Source organism: Erinaceus europaeus, chromosome 6, assembly GCF_950295315.1.
Source record: "Erinaceus europaeus chromosome 6, mEriEur2.1, whole genome shotgun sequence".
In the NCBI taxonomy this organism is placed as follows: Eukaryota; Metazoa; Chordata; class Mammalia; order Eulipotyphla; family Erinaceidae; genus Erinaceus; species Erinaceus europaeus.
The window spans coordinates 61,550,771-61,572,293 of record NC_080167.1 but is presented as its reverse complement, the minus strand read 5'-3'; the positions used below and the strand labels follow the sequence as shown (position 1 = coordinate 61,572,293).

Genomic DNA, 21,523 nt, shown 5'->3' with positions numbered 1-21,523 from the left:
AAGAAATTAAAAAAGAAAAAAAATCAGTTTAGAGAAAAGTAGCTCCTGAAGGCCTACATGCATGTGGAGAGAAGCTGAAGCTCAGTGTTAGTCAGAGAGACGCAAACTGAAACAACAGAAGGATATGACTGTGCATCGTACACAGTGACAGCAGATGACTGGAAGTGAATGTGAGCACCTGCCCCTGGGAGCAGCTCTCTCCACTGTGCACCAGAGAAAAGGACTTTTGAACAGTATGTGAGGAGAGGTAGACAGCTCACCTGGCTAGTACACCTGTTTTGTCATGCACAAGACAAAGGTTCAAGCCCAGTCCCACTGCATTTGATGTCTATGTATCTCTCTCTCTTTGTCTCTCTCTCTCTCTCTCTTTCTCTCTCCCTCCCTCCCTCCCTCTCTGTCTGTCTTCATAATTCAGCCCACAGCAGTTTAATTCAGGCAATGACAAGGAAGTAAGGAATGATGGAAAGAAAGAAAGAAAGAAAGAAAGAAAGAAAGAAAGAAAGAAAGAAAGGGAAAGAGAAAAAAAAAAACTGAGTATGTAGATAAATGCCAAAAACTTCTTTGCATAGCAGTGGCATGTGAGCAGAAAAGAATACTTGGAGGTATAGTTGTTTAGTTCCAGAGGATAAAGGAAAAGAGAAGAGGTGGTTTTTTATTTGTTTGTTTGTTTTTGGTTTTTGTTTTAAGATAGTGATTTCCCTGTGACTCTAACTTGGCTGGGGAAGAGCTCAGATTCATGTTCCAGTGACATAAGTCATCATTAGGTAACTCCCACATTGGTTGCTTCTCATCCTCAGAAAACACTGCCAGCAAAAGCATCCAGTATCTCCATTGTTCAGCTCAAGCCCAAAACAACAAGGAGCATCAGGGAACCAAGAACATGGTCTGATTCCCTCTAGAACATCTAGAAGAACTTGACAATGGTCTGTCTCGGGGCAAGGAGTATCACGGAACCAAGAACATGGTCTGATTCCCTCTAGAACATCTAGAAGAACTTGACAATGGTCTGTCTCGGGGCAAGGAGTATCACGGAACCAAGAACATGGTCTGATTCCCTCTAGAACATCTAGAAGAACTTGACAATGGTCTGTCTCGGGGCAAGGAGTATCACGGAACCAAGAACATTGTCTGATTCCCTCTAGAACATCTAGAAGAACTTGACAATGGTCTGTCTCGGGGCAAGGAGTATCAGGGAACCAAGAACATGGTCTGATTCCCTCTAGAACATCTAGAAGAACTTGACAATGGTCTGTCTCAGGGCAAGGAGTATCAGGGAACCAAGAACATGGTCTGATTCCCTCTAGAACATCTAGAAGAACTTGACAATGGTCTGTCTCGGAGCAAGAGCTACGGTTCTCCTTCCCCATGCTACTTTGCAGCCAACAGGCCCAGAGAAGCTTGCCAGACTTTCACGTAGTGACAACCACCTTCCATCTGTCTGGCTTCTGGTTCTTGGAAGTTTTCTTGGCAAATGGGTCATGGTTTCCTTGGGAAGATCTGTACATTCTTGTATAGGAGAAAAAAAATAAAATAACTCGAGTTTAAAGAAGAAAACAAAACAAACAGGGAGATGAGATAAGTATGAAATAAGTGCAGTCAATCAGGAGAGGCGTGTATTCACACAACCGTTTTGTCTGGAGGCTCTTGAAGGCGATCCGTTTTCTATGTGGCACAGGTAGCACAGGTGTTGAAACTGGGAGCCTCAGAGTCTGACACAAGCTGACTGCCCTTGGGGAGAAATAGTTTTGTGTGTGCGTTGCTTCTGTGGAGGGAGACTATCAATGTCACATTGTATGGTTTCCTTTCATATTGGAATCATCCTCTGCTACATTTCATTTCAATTTCAAAGAGTAAGAGGACAAGGTGTTTTAGCAAACACATCCTCAGTGTTCCTTTTATCACCTCTTTGAATATGACCATCTCTAAATAGGGTAGAACAACCCCTTGTTCAAAGAACCCAGGACAAAGAGAAAATCAATATAGATTCATCTTATTCAAATAGTAATCATATAAAAGAGGAGATCTTATTGGATGGGTGTGTTGGTTTCCTTAGGATATATCTCCAACAGGGACTACTTAGTCAGAGGGTAGGTTCATTTCTAGCCTTCTGAGAGTTCTCCAGACCACTCTCCACAGAGGTTGGACCAATTCACATTTCCACCAGCAATGCAGGAGGGTTCCTTTGATCCCACAACCTCTCCAACATTTGTTGTTGCTATCGTTTCTGATGGATGACATTCTCACAGGGGTGAAATGGTATCTCATTATTGTCTTTATTGGCATTTCCCGGCCAGTGACTTGGAGCATTTTTTTCATATGTCTGTTGGCCTTTTGTATCTCTTCTTTGGTGAATATTCTGTTCATATCTTCCCCCCATTTTTGGATGGGGCTGTTTGGTTTTTGTTTGGTGAGGTCTTTATATATTTTGATAACTTGTCTTTTTTTTCTGATGTATGGCATATCTTCTCACATTTTGTAAGGAGTCTCTTTGGGGGCTTTTGTTTGTTTGTTTGTTTTGTTTTTGATTGGTTTCATTTTTGCCTCCAGGGCTATCACTAGGGCTCCCTGCCTGCACTGTGAATCCACTGCTCCTGGAGGACATTTTCTCCTTTTTTTTCTAATAGGATAGGACAGAGAAAAATTGTGAGAGGAGGGGATAGATAAAGAAGGGGAAAGAAAGATAGACACCTGAATATTTGCTTCACCACTTATGAAGTGACCCCACTGCAGGTGGGAAGCCAGAGGCTCAACAGAGATTCTTGTGCAGGTTCTTTGTGCTTCATATGACATGTGCTTTAACCAGGTGCACTACCACCTGGTCCCTGGATGATGGTTTCTTTTACTGTGCAAAAGCTTTTTTATTTGAGGTGGTCCTATTGGTTTATGTACATCTATGTTCATAGCAGCACAATTTGTAATAGCCAAAACCAGAAGCAACCTTGGTGGTCCAACAATAGATAAGCAGCTGAGGAATTATGGTATGTACACACAATGGAATACTACTCAGCTATTAAAAACAATAAATTTGCCTTCTTCACTTCATCTTAGATGGGGCTTGACGGAATCATGTTAAGTGAGATAAGCCAGAAAGAGAAGGATGAATATGAAATGATCTGACTCATAGACAGAAGTTGAGAAATGAGAACAAAAGGGGAAACACAAAACAAAATTTGGACTGGAGTTGATGTATTGGACCAAAGTGAAGGAGTCTGGGGGTGGGGGCTGCTGGGGGGGAATGGGGGGGGGTCTCAGGTCCTGGTTGCATGATGGTGGAGGAGGACCTGAGGGGGAGGTTAGAGTGTTTTGCAAGGCACTGGGAAATATTACACATGTACCAACACCTGAATTTAGTTAAGTGTAAACCATTACCCACCCCCACAATAAAAAACAAATTAAAAGAAAAGAAGAACTTTTCTTAGTTTACAGATGAGGAAAATAAGGTTCAGGGAAATTATGCAATATATTTAAAAATGTATCATTTCGATGGCTAGGGAAGAAAATGTATTCCTTTAGAGAAAACAGTTATCTATGTAAACATTGTAATGTCTCAAACTCTGTAAGGATCTCATACTTTGAGAATCCTAGTGATTTAATTAAATATCTGCTGTGACTTTGGTTACAATATTTAAGTGAAGATAAATCTTTCCAGGACTGGAAAAACAGCTCATCCTGCCATGCAGTGGCCCAGATTCCAGGTCCAGCTCTACATGGGAAGTTCAACAGCAACAGAGGAAGTTCTTCTGCTATGCTATTATTCTTCCCTGTCCCAATTTCTTCATCTCTCTCTCTCTCTCTCTCTCTCTCTCTGTTGGGCATTACACCAGCCCCCCTGCTCCATCACTGATACTATGGTCTACTTACATAATCATTGTTTTGCCTGTGACCCGCCCTGCCTGTAAGATACTGGTTAATCCCACTGGTTAGAACCTTCCCAACAGCTGCTATGGAAGCTTTCTACCTTGGAGCTCTTTTCTCCACCCACTTTCCTAGCCATTTCCTTTTCCGATTTGCCACTTCCAGTTTCTATATAAAAGGCGTTGTCTCGGGGAGTCGGGCTGTAGCGCAGCGGGTTAAGCGCAGGTGGCGCAAAGCACAAGGACTGGCATAAGGATCCCAGTTCGAACCCCAGGGTCATTATGGGATGCAGGGGAGTCGCTTCACAGGCGGTGAAGCAGGTCTGCAGGTGTCTATCTTTCTCTCCTCCTCTCTGTCTTCCCCTCCTCTCTCCATTTCTCTCTGTCCTATCCAACAACGACAACAACAATACTAGCTACAACAATAAAAAAAAACAAGGGCAACAAAAGGGAATAAATAAATAAAAATAAATATAAAAAAATATTTTTTTTAAAAAAAGGCGTTGTCTCTGATCAAAAATGGCATTGCACTGTGTTCCTGCTCCACCACGAGTTCCTGGTTCCTCTCCCGCATCGCTGAGTAAGCAGCAGCCCAGGCTGGCTCCAGTCAAGTTCTCTCCAATCCAGAGAGAACATGCCCAGAAAGAAGCACCCTCACACTAGCCTGGAATTTTGAGTGACAAGGTTTTGGGGGGTATTTTTCTCTCTTTCTTTCTTTCTTGGAGTGAAAAAAAAAATAGCTTGGTATGGTAAGAAAGAGATAGTCGCAAGGACCAGTGTAAAGATCCTGGCTCAAGCCCCTGGCTCCCCACCTGCAAGGTGGGTCCTTCCACAAGCAGTGAAGCAGGTCTGCAGGTGTCTGTCTTTCTCTCCCCCTTCTGTCTTCCCCTCCTCTCTCCATTTCTCTCCATCCTATCTAACAATAAACAATGATAACTACAACAACCATAAAAATCAACAAGGGCAACAAAAGGGAAAATAAATAAATAAATAAATAAAAATATATATTTTTTTAAAAAAGAGAGAAAGTAAGAAAGGAAGGAAGGAAAGAAGGAAGGAAGTAACTAAAGAAAAGAAAAAAGAAAAAGATTAATTTGTGTAAAACAATTTCTCAAATTAATTTCTCTTCCTGAAATTGACTCTTATCTCAATAGCATCTTAGCACTTCAGGTTTGGACACATTTTTTTTTCTAAATGACTTTTATGTCTAGGCCCAAATATATTAAGCAATAAAATCAACTATTCATAGTAATATTTTCAGGAAAATATAGATAGTCTGTACCAATGGACACTTTTGATCCAGAAATAGTAACAATGAATAAGGCCTAAAAGCAAGTAAAGTATGTTCTCACTGGAATTTGGAATAAAGAGCTTTGGTTAGCAATATATAAAAATAAAAACTACAAGTAGGGTGTACATCCGGACTTTGAATTCTGTTGTAAATAGCGATGTCACTGATTCCCAAATGAAAACCCCAGGCCTATTCTATAAAGTAACCGAGAGCAATGCTGATGAAGAGCTCAAACTTCTAGAAAGAAGTTTTCCCACAATAAAAGGCTAAGACAGAGCAGACATTGCCAAGTTCCCATCCAAGCTTCCTAAAGCAAATGAAACATGACAGTTGAAGCAGGAGTCTACTGAGGAACGAGGCCTACGCATCTGGTACAAGGAAAAATGACTTCAACAAATTAGTGGATTCTCTTTAATAAAGAGGATGGTGAAGAGGTCAAACAATCTTGTAAATAAAGTTTATTTTTTTGCCTTTGCTTCTCTAGCTTGAATAAGAAAGGCGACTGAATGGGAGTTGTACAGTAGCGTAGCGGGTTAAGTGCATGTGGCGCAAAGCACAAGGACCAACATAAGGATCCCGGTTCGAGCCCTGGGCTCCCCACCTGCAGGGGAGTCGCTTCACAAGTGGTGAAGCAGGTCTGCAGATGTCTATCTTTCTCCCCCCCTCCGTCTTCCCCTCCTCTCTCTATTTCTCTCTGTCCTATCCAACAACAACAACATCAATAATAACTACAACAATAAAACAACAAGAACAACAAAAGGGAATAAATAAATAAGTATGAAAAAAAAAAGGTGACTGGCAAGGCGATGGGGAGAAAATGGTTTAAAGTTCAGGTGTGAACACACATAAACTATGGAAGCTCCAAGTAACATGGTTTTTCAGTAGTAGCTGCAAAATACGTAGAGATCATCTATTCAAGTTTAAAGTTTGGATTACTCCGAACTTTGCAGATTCAATCGCTCTATTTTCTATTCTTTTTTTTTAATTACTCAGTTGAGGGAAATGTTGACTGTCATGATTGTAAATGTCAACAGAGGTACAGTTTCGTATCTGTGGAAGATAGGCAGCCCTCACACACCATGTCCACCATAGCACACTGGGTCCTTGACCTTTATCCCAGTGCCACCATTTCACCCCAACTTGCTGCTTGTTACCACCTGTTTATGTTCTTTTTTAAAAATTGAATAGAGACTAAGAGAAATTGAGAGGAGAGGGGGAGATAGAGACAGAGAGATACCTACAGCCCTGCTTCACCACTCATGACCAGGGACTTGAACCTGGGTCCTTGTGCATCGTAGTGTGTGTACTTATCCAGGTGCACCACTGCCTGCCCCCCCCCCCATTTATGTTCTTATAACGTGGCTTTCTATCAGGAAGTATTTCAACTATTTCCTAGTTACACCCTTTGCAGATGAGAAGAATGAATCGCAGAAGTCGTTAAATGACTCATCCTGTGTATTGCAGCAGGAGATAGAAGTTAAGACTGATTCTAAATCTAGGTTTACAATCCCAACACCCCTTCTCCGAGATATTATCTCAGACAGCCTCCTTGAAATATGCCTGGTGCTTCTAAGAGACACTGAATCTGGGAAGTCATAAAACATGGTCCTTGTACTATGCGACCTCAAGAGTCAGATAAGGGAAACAGAACACTTAAATGAAAAAGCAAATAAGAGGCAGCTACCCTCAGAATAGCACGTATTTGGGGCTGGGGAGATAGCTTACTGGTTATGCAAGAAGACTTTTATGCCTGAGATATAAAAGGTCTCAGCCAGGCTTGGGGTCAGTAAACAATGAACATGAATTCCTTGAGCTGATCACTCAGGCTCTTTTATTTGTGTCTATTATTAAACTGCAAGTTGACTGCAGCCATAGCTACTGCTCAGGACAGCCACCACTTCCCAGGTCTCAGTTCTGTTCCCCCACCTACAAAAGAAGAAATAAGCAGGGCCAGGTTGTGGTGCACCTGGTTAAGCGCACACATTACAATGCTCAAGGACCAGGGTTCAAGCCCCTGCTCCCCACCTACAGAGGAAAGCTTCGTGAGTAGTTAAGCAGGGATACAGGTGTCTCCCAATCTCTCTCCCTCTCTATCTTCCCCTCCTCTCTCAATTTATCTGTCCCTATACAATAATAAAGTTAATTAACTAATTAAATATTTTTAAAAGTAGAAATAAGCAGCCTGGGAGATGGATTTACAAGCATAAGGTCCCTAATAGAATCCCTGGCATCGCAAGTATCAGAGTGATGTTCTGATTCTCTCTACCCTTTATTATTAAATAAATCTTTCTTAAAATTTTTTAATCTATTTTATTTAATTTTTTAATTTATTTTAAAAAGGAGACATTAACAAAACCATAGGATAAGAGGGGTACAACTCCACACAATTCCCACCACCAGAACTCCGTATCCCATCCCCTCCCCTGATAGCTTTCCTATTCTTTATCCCTCTGGGAGTATGGACCCAGGGTCATTATGGGATGCAGAAGGTGGAAGGTCTGGCTTCTGTAATTGCTTCGCCACTGAACATGGGTGTTGATAAGTCGATCCATACTCCCAGCCTGTCTCTCTCTTTCCCTAGAGGGGTGGGGCTCTCGGGAAGCAGGGCTCCAGGACACATCAGTGGGGTCATCTGTCTATCTATTTTATTTTAGTGAGAGTGAAAGTGAGAGATAACAGAACTCTGCTCAGCTCTGGCTTATGGTGGTGCTGGGGACTGAACCTTGGATCTCAGAACTTGAGTTGTGAAAGCCTTTTGTATCACCATTATGCTATCTCCCCAGTTCGATAAATCATTTTCAACACACGTACAAATAAATTGGACCACATGATCTCTGAAATTCTTTTTTGTAATTTAAGTTCGTAATCTCTAATTTTTCAAAATGCATTCTAAATCCAGAAGTTATCCCAGGATATTCTTAAAAAAAAAAAAAAAAACACTTTCTTTGAAGTATGCCCCCCAACTGTTGATCTATTTTTCATAAAAGTACAGGGATAGATACATAGCTAACTAGCTTTTCAGAGGATAAATCATGAACCTTTTCACAAAACTCATTATTTGTCTCTTAAGTTGTTTTCTTTTAGATAGACACAGAGAGGCAGAAAAGGAGAGGGAGAAAGAACTACAGCATCTAAGTTTCTTTTGGTGTGATGGGGGCTGGGCAGGAACGCAGGTCTTGCACATAGCACAGCAGGGCACCATCCAAAGGAGCTATTTCACCAGCCCCACAAAAACCCTAAGTCAACATCTGAAACAGCTTTCTCAGGAGTGTTTGCCCCACCCAGAAAAACCCTCATCAGCTTTCCACCCACCCCTTCACATGGGCAACGCTGCCTCTCATTTCTCCATAATTAGCACAACAACATACAACAGCAAGCTACTGGGTCCCTTGTCACTACAGCTCACATATATCCCATGTCTATAAACAGCACATGAGTGAAGTAGTCTTGCGACAGTGAAGCTAAGGTGAAACTTAAACATTCTTCTTTATTTCCTTTTTTTTTTTTTTTTTTTTTTTTTACAGACTGCTACTCAGCTCTGGCTTATGGTGGTGCAGGGGATTGAACTTGGGACTTTGGAGTCTCAGGCATGAAAATCTTTTTACATAACCACTATGCTAGCTAGCTCCCCCGTCCCCACACCTAGACATTTTCTTTCCATCATGTGGTCACTGTAATTTGTTAAATTCCTTCCTGGCTTAACAGGGCTCTAGATATTAGGAAGACTAAAAGACTGCATCTCTAAATGCATGTTTATGAGAACCTTAAATAATGGCTATGTTATATGTCATTTTAATTAGTTCTCTGAGGAAATTTCATTTATAATAACCAAGTTTTGTAGAACTTCTAATTGAACCAATAAAGTTAAAGTGACAGGACATTTTTAAAACATATATTGCAGAGTTGTGATATTTTTAAATGCCATAGGCTCTTCATTTCCCTGCTAGGAGTTGACACTTTCTGTAACTAAGTCCTGAAACACAAGCACAGCTCCTCTTTATAGTGGTCAAATCTTTGGGAACTCGGTTCCTCCCTAGCTTCAGAATAGTTAAGTTTCAAGGGGAACCATCAAGGTGTTTAGTGGTAAACAAGGTTTCATGGGAAATACAACAGGACTGGAAGGAGTGCACAGCAGCAGTGCTCAGGACTTGTACACAAAAGGTTCGGGTTGGAGCCCTGGCACCACCAATAGCCAGAGCTGGGCACTGTCAGTGAACTGGTCAGCTGCTCAGAAATACAAAGGGGGCTGGGAAGATGGCTAAACTGGCAGAGCACTGGGCTGTCAGGCCTCAAGTTCCCAATTCCTACTCCTGGCATCACCTGTGCTCACATGGTGCTCTGACGTCTCTCTTTCTCTCTCTCTGTCTGTCTCTCCCTCTGCCTCATGGGAACATCTCTCATATGTAATAAGTACAATAAGATAGCAGGTGGTGCTGCACCAGGCTGAGTGCACATATGCAAGCACTTGGGTTCAAGCCCAGTGTCCCCTACCCCGTAGGGGGGTGACTTCACAAGCAGTAAAGTAGAGCTGCAGGTGTCTCTCTTTCTTTCTCCCTCACTATCTCCTCTTTTCTTCTCAATTTCTCTCAATCACTATCTAATCTAATATATAAAATCAACAGATAGATAAGATTTCTCTCAGTCACTAATATGTAAAAATCAACAAATAGATAAAATATTAAAAATAAATAAACCTCAAATAAAAATAGCAGGGGATCGGAGAGATATAGCTCAGGATATAGGATGCAGGCCTAGTTGTTGCCCAAGTTCAAATCCCAGCACCATATAGGAGGTATCATAGCATGAGGGAAATCTCCAACACTGTGGTCTCGGTCTCTCTCTCTCTCTTTCCATCTGAATAAAAAGGGAAGCCTAAAAGTAGTGTAACTACACAGACACAAGACCCCTAGTCTACAAGAAATAATAATACATCCTTTAATAAGAAATAGCAAATATAAAATATTCAACCATATAAACTGTAAAACCAAGCTGACCCGTTAGTGTTTGACATAGCAAATAACTTGGCTGCAGGTGTCTCTCTTTCTCTCTCCCTATCTCCCCCTTCCCTCTCGATTTCTTTCTGACCCCAAACCAAATGTTTCATTCAATTTAATCCATGAATCTTAATAAATCAGCATTCCACTGGTCCATCCAAATGGCAGGTTAGGTTCTAAACCTGCAGTGACTTATCTTCTCCCCAAACACACAGTCATGTAATGAATAGAAAGGGGACCTAGAGAGTCGGGCGGTAGCACAGCGGGTTAAGTGCAGGTGGCACAAAGCGCAAGGACCGGGGGAAGGGTCCCAGTTCGAGCCCCGGGCTCCCCACCTGCAGGGGAGTCGCTTCACAGGCGGTAAAGCAGGTCTGCAGGTGTCTGTCTCTCTCTCCTTCTCTCTGTCTTCCCCTCCTCTCTCCATTTCTCTCTGTCCTACCCAACAACATCATCAACAGCAACAACAATAACAATAACTACAACAATAAAAGAAGGGCAACAAAAGGGAATAAATAAATAAATTTAAAAAAAAAAAAAGGGGACCTAACAAACTCATAGAAGCACACACATGGATACACAGAGCCCCTAAAATGAGGACTGTCCCCAGAGTGTATTCATACCCCCACACCGCACCACGCACCCCACACACAACCAGAGGTGTTTTTGTTCCTCTGGGGATACCTGACAATCTTAGTAGACATTTCTCCTCCTCGTACTGGACAGAGGTTACCACTATTTCTGGGTTTGGGGGGGGGGGAACAAATGCTAAATAGCTTCCAAATAAGACAGATCTCAGAAAGGATCACCTGGCCTGAAATAACAGCAGTGTCCAGGTGGAGAAAGCCTGAGCATCAAATAATGGGGAAAAGTAAACTCTTCATTCCATGCCATGCCAGCTGACTGATACAGAGAAAAAGTAAATAAAATAAATGAGTGTTCAGTTTTACAATCACATTTCATTAACCAATTATTTTTATTGGATAGAAACAGATAGAAATTGAGAAGAGAAGGGAGAAATAGGAAGAAATGTGCCTTGGAGCTCTGCTTCCCCAGAGCCCTTCCCCACTAGGGAAAGAGACAGACAGGCTGGGAGTATGGATCGACCTGCCAACACCCATGTTCAGCAGGGAAGCAATTACAGAAGCCAGACCTTCCACCTTCTGCATCCCACAATGACCCTGGGTGCATACTTCCAGAGGGTTAAAGAGTAGGAAAGCTATCAGGGAAGGGGTTGGTATACAGAGGCCTGGTGGTGGGAATTCTGCGAACCCCTCCTATGGTTTTGTCAATGTTTCCTTTTTATAAATAAAAAATTTTTAAAAGAAAGAAACAAATAGGAAGGGAGAAAGAGAGATACCTACAGCACTGCTTTACTATTTGTGAAGCTTTCCCCCCTGCTAGTGGAGAGTGAGGCTTCGAACCCAGGTCCTTATGCAATGTAACATATATGCTGTACAGGCTCTGACAATCTAGCCCCTGAAGTTTTTATTTCCATCTGAAAACCTGGAAGCACTTTAGAAAAGAAAGACAGGCTTAGCCCTTCCTATTTTGAGTCTGCAAGTGGTCTGTTATTCTTACATTGTCCCACGATGTGAAATGCTATGCCAGATGGTGTGTGAAGTTTTTGGATAATCCCTACCTCACCCATTCTGAAAATAACAGTTTCTGCAGTTTCTGACCCAATATTATCTATATCCCACCTACACTGAAAAGACAATGTGGGCATGTGTTTTGGTATAGCTTATTGTTATATATATATACATACATATATATATATATATATATATATATATATATATATATATATATATATATGATCAGGGGTCGGGCAGTAGAGCACCAGGTTAAGCACACATGGCGTGAAGCACAAGGATAAGTTTAAGGATCCCGGTTCAAGTCCCCAGCCTGCCACCTGCATGGGGTTCGCTTCACAGGCAGTGAAGCAGATCTGCAGGTGTCTGTCTTTCTCTCCCGCTCTGTCTTCCCCTCCTCTCTTGATTTCTCTCTGTCCTCTCCAACAACAACAGCAGTGGCAACAATAACGACAACAACAAGGGCAACAAAATGAGGAAAATGGCCTCCAGGAGCAGTGGATTAGTAGTACAGGCACTGAGCCCCAGCAATAACCCTGGAGGCAAAAAATAAAAAAAAATAGGCAATGATCAATCAATCCACATACAGCCATAAGGTCTAGATTCTATGTTTTCCTACAAGCATGTTTTGCTGCATCTTGATAACTCTTAGGTGGTAATTCAACTTTATTGTTGGAGAGACCTTGGAATTTATTTTCCCATTGCCTAATATCATAATTCATCAAATATAAGTGGAGTAGTACATTGTACTACACTAAAAGAGAATGGATTGTCAATTTTAAAAAAGCTGTGCTCAGAATCACAAGACATATCTCAATTTAAGCAGCATTAAAATGCAAAAAGGTTACATCTTAGAATTAAGTAGATTATTCTAAACTATCCTGCATTTTCCTTTTTATATAAAAGATATGGCACACTCTATAAAGATCTTCCCACAAAGCCGTGGAGATAGCTTAGTGTCAGAGTAGAGGGATTGCCAGAGGCCCCACATTCAATTCCTGACATCACCATATGCCAAAGTTAAGTGGTACTCTGGCTCTCTCTCTCTCTCTCTCGTTCTCTCTTTCTCTCTCTTCTCTCTGTCTCTTGCTCTCCCCCACCTAAAAATAAATCTTACTACAAATCCTTCCATAATAAACATATTGAACAAGACATTTAAATGGTGAGAAAACTATATTAAAGAAACTAAAATCTTATATAATTCTTTGGTTATTTTTAAGTTATGGGTACACTGGGTACTTTGTTAACTGGACGGGAATTTCCGAAACTAGTTATTTGTTCATGGGAGAGAGAGAGAGAGAGGAATATCATCCTGACATAAATGATGCCAGAGATGAAGCTGAGGATTTCACACATACAAGTCTGGCGCTCTGCCTGCTGTCCTACCTTCCATGCCACTAGATGGAAGTCAAAAAACAAAACAAAAAAAAGTGCTACACTGTCTTGCTCTTGTTCTAGTTTGCAAATGGAAAGGCATACAGTGTGTGTGTGGGGGGGGGGGGGATTAACTAGATTCCAAATAATTAAACTGTCCATTAACTATGTGAGTGAGGGGTTGCCTTTGACAAAAGGTAGGTAGCAGAATGAATATTAGGAGAAAATGATCACATTTAAGATAATCTGTGTTTTCTTGAAATTCTACCTATAAGGAAAGTAATAAAACTAGTTGTACCTTGTGATTGATCTGAGGTACTAAAATAGCTTTTGGTATAAAAAAAGAAAGTGAGTCATGGTCCCTGTACTAAGGTGTTCTTTTAAAATACATATTATTTGTTTTATTTTAATCAGAAAGAGAAAGATGGAGACCAGAGCACTACTCAGCTCTGGCTTATGGTGTTGTGGGAATAAAGCCTAGACTTTGGAGCCTCAGGCATGAAGGTCTTTTTGTATAACCATTATGCAACCTCTCCTACACACACATACACACACAGTTTCAGGTTTTAGAAAAGGGAAGAGAAGACTTTGGTCAAGAGGATACACACACACACACACACACACATACACACACACACACACACATATATATATATATATACACACACACACACATATATACACACACACATACACACACACACACACAGTCATTGTCACAGAATTCACCATTCAAGACCAATTTTTTTTCAAATAGAGAGATACACAGCACCAAAACTTCCTCCAAAGCACTGGCGATCAGGCTATACAACCAGCAAATCAGGCCCACTATCTATGTGAACTATGTGGCTGGCTTCCTCGTCAATATTTGTACAGGTCTGGAGGTCACTTCTATTTTTTTCCCATGGAAGACCTGTTGACTAGACCAATGCCCAGCCCAAAATAAAAAGTACTTACAGAAATGCCTATTTCTGGGGGCTAGGAGGTAGCGCACTCTGAGTTAAGCACACATGCCTTATAATGAAACTAGTTGTATCCTGTGATTGATCTGAGGTACTAAAATAGCTTTTGGTATAAAAGCAAAGCACAAGGACCGGAATAATGATCCCAGTTCGAGCCCCCAGCTCCCTACCTGCAGGAGGGTCACTTCACAAATGGTGAAGCAGGTCTGCAGGTGTCTATCTTTCCTTCCCCCTCTCTGTCTTCCCCTCCTCTCTCGATTTCTCTATGTCCTATCCATCAACAACAACAAGAACAAAAATGGAGAAAATGGTCATCAGGAGCAGTGGATTAGTAGTGCAGGCACTGTGCCCCAGAGATAACCCTGGAGGTGAGAAGAGAAGAGGAGAGGGGAGGGGAGGGGAGGGGAGGGGAGGGGAGGGGAGGGGAGGGGAGGGGAGGGGAGGGGAGAGGAGAGGAGAGGAGAGGAGAGGAGAGGAGAGGAGAGGAGAGGAGAGGAGAGGAGAGGAGAGGAGAGGAGAGGAGAGGAGAGGAGAAAAGAGCAGAAAAGGAAATAAGTGTCCATTTCTAAAAGTTGAAAAGCAAATGCCGCTAAAAGGCCAAAAACAATGAGAAGCTCCTCCAATGCAGACACCCAAGCACTGCTTCACTGGAGCCTGAGAGAGAACATTGCTGACTGCAAACGCACCAGCACATGACTGCTCTACATTGGGGCCATCAACCTGCCCACATGATCCCAAGCTCAATGTCCAGCATTAGTCATTCCACTTAAAGAAACCTGCGATCTCAAATCCAGAGATGCAGAGAGAAAGGAAACAGAACCAACCCTTACTATTCATTTAACCAGGCAAGTGCAAACAGACACTAACATTCTTCTTGGCATGCCCAGAACATTACAAGATAGTTTAAACATGTTAGAAAAGAGGGAAGAAGGCTGGAGAGATGGCATGATGGTTATACAAAAAGACTTCCCTGCCTGAGACTCCAAGGTTCCAGGTTCAATCCCCAGCATCACCATATGGCAGAGCTGAGCAATGCTCTGGTCTCTCTCTGTATCTTCCTCTCACTACTTCTCTCATTGAAATAAATAAATAAGGGGACCAGGCGGTGGCACAATGGGTTAAGTACACATGGTGCCTGTGATTGTTTTGAGGTACTAAAATAGCTTTTGGTATAAAATCGAAGCATAAGGACCGGCGTAAGGATCCCTGTTTGAGCCCCCGGATCCCCACCTACAGGGGGTTGCTTCACAGGCGGTGAAGCAGGTCTGAGGGTACTGTCTTTCTCTCCCCCTCCCTGTCTTCCCCTCCTCTATCGATTTCTCTCTGTCCTATCCAACAACGACAACAGCAGTAACAACAACAATAAACAACAAGGGCAACAAAAGGGAAAAAATAGCCTCCAGGAGCAGTGCAGGCACCATGCTCCAGTGATAACCCTGGAGATAATTAATTAATTAATTAACTATTTAAGGAGGGGGAAAGGGCTTAGGCTACTGAACTATAAACAAAGGAATGTTTTCTTTAGGTTGAAAGCAAAAAACACTGACTTTCCAGCAGTTGAGGCTATGAGGCCATTCTAGAGAGGGCTCCAGATCCCTGTCCTGGGTGGAGACAAAGATCCTTGTCATTAACTTAGCCATCCTAGAAAGCCCATGTCTGACCACACAGGAAGATTCAAGAACAGATCCAGATGATGTTGTGTGAGGAGTCTTGAGGGTGGTGGGGAGGTGAGTCCTGGTGCATGACACTACAATCCACAGCCCCGTTTTCAAAATACACATCCACATCTCCTTTGTCTCATCTCAGATAGAGCTGGAAGGAATCTTGTTAAGTGAGATAAGCCAAAAAGAGAAAGATGAATACTGAAGGATCTCACTATTGGGCAGAACTTAGGAAACAAGAGCAAAAAGAAAAATCACAAATGGGGTCTGGTAGTGGCGCACCGGGTTAAGCACATAGTACAAAGTACAAGGACCTGCACAGGAATCCTGGTTTGAGCCCCCAGCTCCCCACCTGCAGGGGGGGGGGTCGCTTCACATGTAGTGGTCTTTCTCCCTCTCTAAACTTCCCCTCCCCTCTCAATTTCTCTCTGTCCTATCCAAAAATAATCAAACAAATATGGCCACCGGGAGCAGTGGATTCTTAGCGCAATAACCCTGGAGGCAAAAGAAGAAAGAAGGAAAGAAAGAAAGCAAAAAGGAAAGACATAAAATAAACCTTGGACTGGTTTTGGTGTGTTGCACCAAAGCAAAGGACTCTGGGAATGAAGAGCTGCGAGGAGTCTTGAGGGTGCTGGGGAGCTGAGTCCTGGTGCATGATGGTAGAAAAGAACTTAAGTTGGTGGGGAGAGTGTTTAGCACACACCTATCATGAGGAGATAAGAAATTCACTTTAAGAGAGTCGGGCGGTAGCGCAATGGGTTAAGCGCATGTGGCGCAAAGCACAAGGACAGGCGTAAAGATCCCGGTTGGAGCCCCCGGCTCCCCACCTGTAGGGAAGTCGCCTTACAGGCGGTGAAGCAGCTCTGCAGGTGTCTGTCTTTCTCTCCCCCTCTCTGTCTTCCCCTCCTCTCTCCATTTCTCTCTGTCCTATCTAACAATGATGACATCAATAACAACAACAATGATAAACAACAAGAGCAACAAAAGGGAAAATAAACAAATAAACATTTAAAAAATTATAAAAAGAAGAAATTTACTTTAAATTATTAACCCTCCCCCAATAAAATGAGAAGAAAAGAAAAAAAACTTTACAACTAACTTCAGGGGTCAATGGAAAATGGGTTGTTTTTAAGATTAAGGAAGGATCTGAGAATACCTAGAAAATAACGCTTATCTAGAAGGAAATTACACAGCTGTATGGAGCCCCTTGGCTTAGAAATCTGTGAAACAACTTCATGTCAAATTGCAAGGCATTTTTCAGATCATGCCTCTTTTTATTTTGAAATCGAGCTCTCTCGTCCATGAGCATATGCACTCAGCTCGGTGCACACTGACAGCACTTGCCTCTAAATGGCCTGGGGATAAGTGGCCAGAATAAAATCAGACCCTAGCCATACATGAGTATACTCAGCACTTAAATGAAATTTTTCACTGCAAAGATTTTTTCCTCCTCTTCTCCAGAGGGAAATAATTATCAATGGATTTTTTTTTGGGGGGGTCCAGATGAGGTCTTTTGCAAATAACAATCTACCGGTTCAATATATATTTAAAATCATGCTTAGAATTCAGCAGGCTTATAAAAAAGAAAATCATTTGAAATTTACCCTCTCACCGCCATGCCATAATTCTACCCATTTGCAGCCTAGACTTTTGGACAACACATTTCAGATGATGAATTATCAACAGTAAAAACATTTGCCTTTTACATGTAGGGAGGAAACAGAAAATACCTATTTAAAGGTTATCTCCCTATGGTTTTTGTTAAAGCATTAATGGACGAATTAGACTAGTTAATTTTATTGTCTTAAAGATAATAAAGACTGTCTTCAACCTAAGTGTGTGTGTGGAAGTGCCAAGAGCCTGCCACCTAGAGACATCTCAAGCACAAGGTCAAGGAGGGGCAGAAAGCCTGGGTTCTATTTCTGTTGTAGCTATAAACTCGATAGGTGATTTGGGGACCATCAAAACCACTCTGGTTCTGCGTCAACCTCTTTGCTATTACTTTTTATTACTTTTGCTATTACTTCCAGCTTCACCACGAACACCTGTGCAGATCTGGACACAAGGCAGAAGCACTCACAGGAGGGAGCTTGCTCTGCTCTCTGGATTCCCTCCCAGGATGAGCGAGCTTCTGTAGAGAGCTAGACACTAAATGGCCTGGCTGTTTGCCTTGGCTGGAGAATGCCATCGATGACTAGAAAGCACTTAATGGAGACTCAGCCAAGAAAGAAACTCTGTTCCAAAAAAAAAAAGAAGAAGAAGAAGAAGAAGGAACATCTGAATGCTCACCCCTGTATGCTTGGCCTTCCATCCTGATTGGCAAAAGGTACCCAGTGAACTCAATCGGCCTGTGCTCCCTAATCCTTAAGAGAAACATTTCTGGGAAATGAATGAACTTTGGAAATACAAATATCTTTCTTAATGCAGCACCCATGTGATAGCCAGTTCTTTTAGGACCCCTTCATGGGACAGAGTTTAGCACAATGGTTAAAAAGTATGTGATGGGGGGGTGGACACGCAGAAGGGATAGCATAGTGGTTCCACAGAAGACCTTCATGCCTGAGGCTCTGAGGTACCAGGTGTAATCCTCAGCACCACCTGAAGCCAAAGCTGAGCAGTGCTCTGGTCTCTCTTTCTCTCTCTCATGCTTTGTGTCTCTTTCCTTAAAATAAATAAATAAAATATTTTTTAAGTGTGTAGGGGCTGGGCAGTGGTGCACCTGGTTAAGCATAAACATTACAATGCAAAGGGACCTCAGCTCAAGCCCCTGGCCCCCACTTGCAGAAGGAAAGCTTCACAAGCAGTGAAGTCGTGCTGTGGGTGTCTCTCTTTCTCTCTCCCTCTCCCCCTTCCCCCCTCTGTCTCTATTCAATAAATAATAATAATAATAATACATTTTAAGCATGCAATAGCCTCAGATCCTGGATTTACTACATTAACTGCTGTGTGTTCTTGGAAAAGAAATTTCATCCCTCTGCTCTTCAAGTTTCTTTTCTGCAAAATAAAGAAATTAAGAAAACCCCACTCACAGGGTTGCTGTAAGGTTTAATCAAGATAATGCATACAAAGCAGTTAGCACAAAGCCTGACATAAAATGTACAGGAGAGGTTGACTGATCAATCAAGCAATCAATCAGTCAGTCCTGGGACTCCTGAAAGAGCTTAGCTGAGGCCACAAACAATTTGCCGGTGGTGAATGTATTGGCTGGTTTGTCCTTTTCTGAACAAACAGTAGGACAAATAGTCAAGGCTGGGCTCAGCTCTTACTAGCAGGATCCTGCAGAAACGAGGAGGAGGATGTATCCTGAACGTAGGAAGGCTTTATACTCTGTTTTAAGATCCGATCTTTAAACGTGATAGACACACACCTTTAACACGATTACAGAGAATCAGGGCAAAGAGGTTGTTTCATGCTCTCTGAATGTATTGCCAGGATTAAACGCTACAGAAATCTTAAACGGTATGTCTCTCTAGAGAACATCTAGTACAACTTAGCAACTTGACAAGTAGCTGAGGTCCAGAGACATTAAGCAGCTTACTCCAGATACTCAGCAATACAGGACAGTGAGGGGACAAAGTCCTAACTACCACTCCCACCCCACCCCCATCTGTCCACCATCAGGTCAGTATCCTGTCTTTATAGCATCAGACAGAACATACACACACACATAGAAGCAAATTCAACTCCAGAGACTTCCAGAGTCTCCCATCATGGGAATTTGGGAGGACGGCAGTCAATCTGTCTACCTTCCTTAGCCCCAGCCCCTCTTGGGAGTCTGCCTTCCTCATAGCAACATCTACACTGCACTTCCTCATCTCAAAGCCCAGGCATTTCCCAGGGCAGAAGTTTGTTTGCACTGCTAATTTGCAAGCTCTCATCTTCCCACAAGTGCTCCACACAGGGTGGCTGTCCAGTGTCCTCTGAGTTCAGTGTCCTGAGTTCCCTGAGCAGATTCAGTCAGAACTCTCCCTGACTTAACTCAAGCAGATGTCTGCATGAAGTAGGAGACTGCGGAGGGCTGGCAAGCCCTCAGGTACACCTAAGGCATAACTGGAAAGAAAGGAAGAGGGACGCCAGAGAGAGACACACACACTGGCCAGATTGCAAAGTTTGGCTACTGGTCAGACGCTGGGTTGCAGAGACTGACTCACTGCCCCGGGGACAGAACTGCCAAGGGAATGGCACCGTTTTAATTACACGCTCTGGTAACTGATTAACAACACACACACACAGGAAATAAGCAGGTGGAGGAGGCTGCCCCCAAGTGCAGCAGGGGTACTGGGCTGACCAGGTGCCCTGCCGCCGCCCTGACGCAGGAGCTCACCCCAACCCTTGTCCCTGCCCTCCAGAGGGTCTGAGAGCCGCAAAAGGCGCCAGAGATCTCTTTCAGCCCTGCCAAGAACTCGAGGCCCCTGGCCATGGTGGGGCAGCTAGCTCCAGGGCTCAGTCCTCAAGCACTGTCTGCTCCCGGGGCTGGAGGCGTGAAGTCCCCAAGCGAGCACCCACGCCAGCAACCTGAAGGGAGGCTCTGCTTTTTGCTCCTTTTGCAATTTTCTTTGCACTTTTCCTTTTTTTTTTTTTTTTTTAGCATTTCCTTGCTCTGCCCCCGCCTACCTGAATTCCGGCACCAGGTTAGGCTGCATCCCATAGAAAGCCGTGGAGAGCGTGACTAGCCAGCCCGGCTTGTAACTCCCGTTCTCGCACTCCAAGTACGGTGGAGACCACTTGACGTGGATCTTGTCCCCGCCGCCGCCACCGAGCCCGTCCCGGCGCCGCCAGCTGTGGCCCAGGCCCCGGGACCCCTGGCTGGAGCCGCGACGGTGGAAGTGCGTCCTCCACTTGCGCCGGAGGCCGTGGAACCACTCGGTGTCCAGAGAGGCGTTGGCCAGCTGGTGGGCGGACGTGGACAGGTCCTGCAGCAGGACGTGGCTGTCGTCGCGGGTGGCCTGGAGGAAGACCCGCGGGCCGGCGGGCGCAGACAGGGAGTCGGCGCCGCCGAAGGTGAGGGCGGCCCGGGAGATGCTGGGCTCGCCTTCCAGCAGGCTGCGCACCAGCGCCTCGTACCACTCCAGGTCGTCCTGCAAGTTCTCCTCCCGCGACTTATTGCTCTGCAGCATCATATTGAGGAAGTTGGTGGCGTGTGTCAGCGTGTCCAGCGCCCCGTGCAGGGCGGGATGGGAGCCGGCCAGGGCAGGCGACTTCCCGGGCAGGCCCGCCAACTCGTAGCGGCCCGAGCAGTTGGTTCGCTGCAGCTGGCCAGAGTCCCCGGAGCGGAGGTACAAGGCCACGTCCGCCGGCACCTCCTCCGCCAGTTTCTGCGCCAGCGCGGTGCTGTCGCCGGAGAGGTCCGAGGCGGAGGCTCGAACCAGCGGCTGAGAGTACGGCTTCCCCCGCTCGGGCTTCTCTCCCGGAGGTTCCGGACGGCTGGCGCCCAGGGTTCCTAGATGTGCGAGCAGGAAGCAGAAGAGTAACGGATAAGCCATGGCTCCCATCTGTCTCGCAGAGAGCGGAGGAGTCACTTTGAAAAAGAAGAAGAAGAAATTGGGGGGGGGGGGGCGTCAATGTATCCACAGAAAGACTTAGCCCACGCGCCTCCGCCGCCCCCCACCCCGCACCCTTCCCCAGGTGGCACCCGGTCCAGAAGGACTTGGCCGCCAGAACGTCTGGAGGTTGGCCCCGTCGCCGCGGATGGCAAGGGATCACCTGTGGCAACAGCGCGGGCTGCACCCAGGCTGGCTGGGCAGCGCGCACCTGCAAGCCCGAAGCCCCGCAGCTCAAATCCCCCGCGGCCGGCG

At 44.2% G+C, this 21,523-nt stretch overlaps 1 protein-coding gene across 1 annotated transcript in view; it reads right to left on the bottom strand.

Moving 5' to 3' along the window:
• GPR158 (G protein-coupled receptor 158) overlaps positions 1-21,220 on the bottom strand; it is a 351,987-nt gene extending 330,767 nt beyond the window's left edge. Inside the window, exon 1 of the mRNA XM_007526494.3 lies at positions 20,343-21,220. Within this exon, the coding sequence (XP_007526556.2) occupies positions 20,343-21,220 (878 nt within the window). The remainder of the gene's footprint in view (positions 1-20,342) is intronic.
• Between the last annotated feature and the right edge of the window lie 303 nt (positions 21,221-21,523).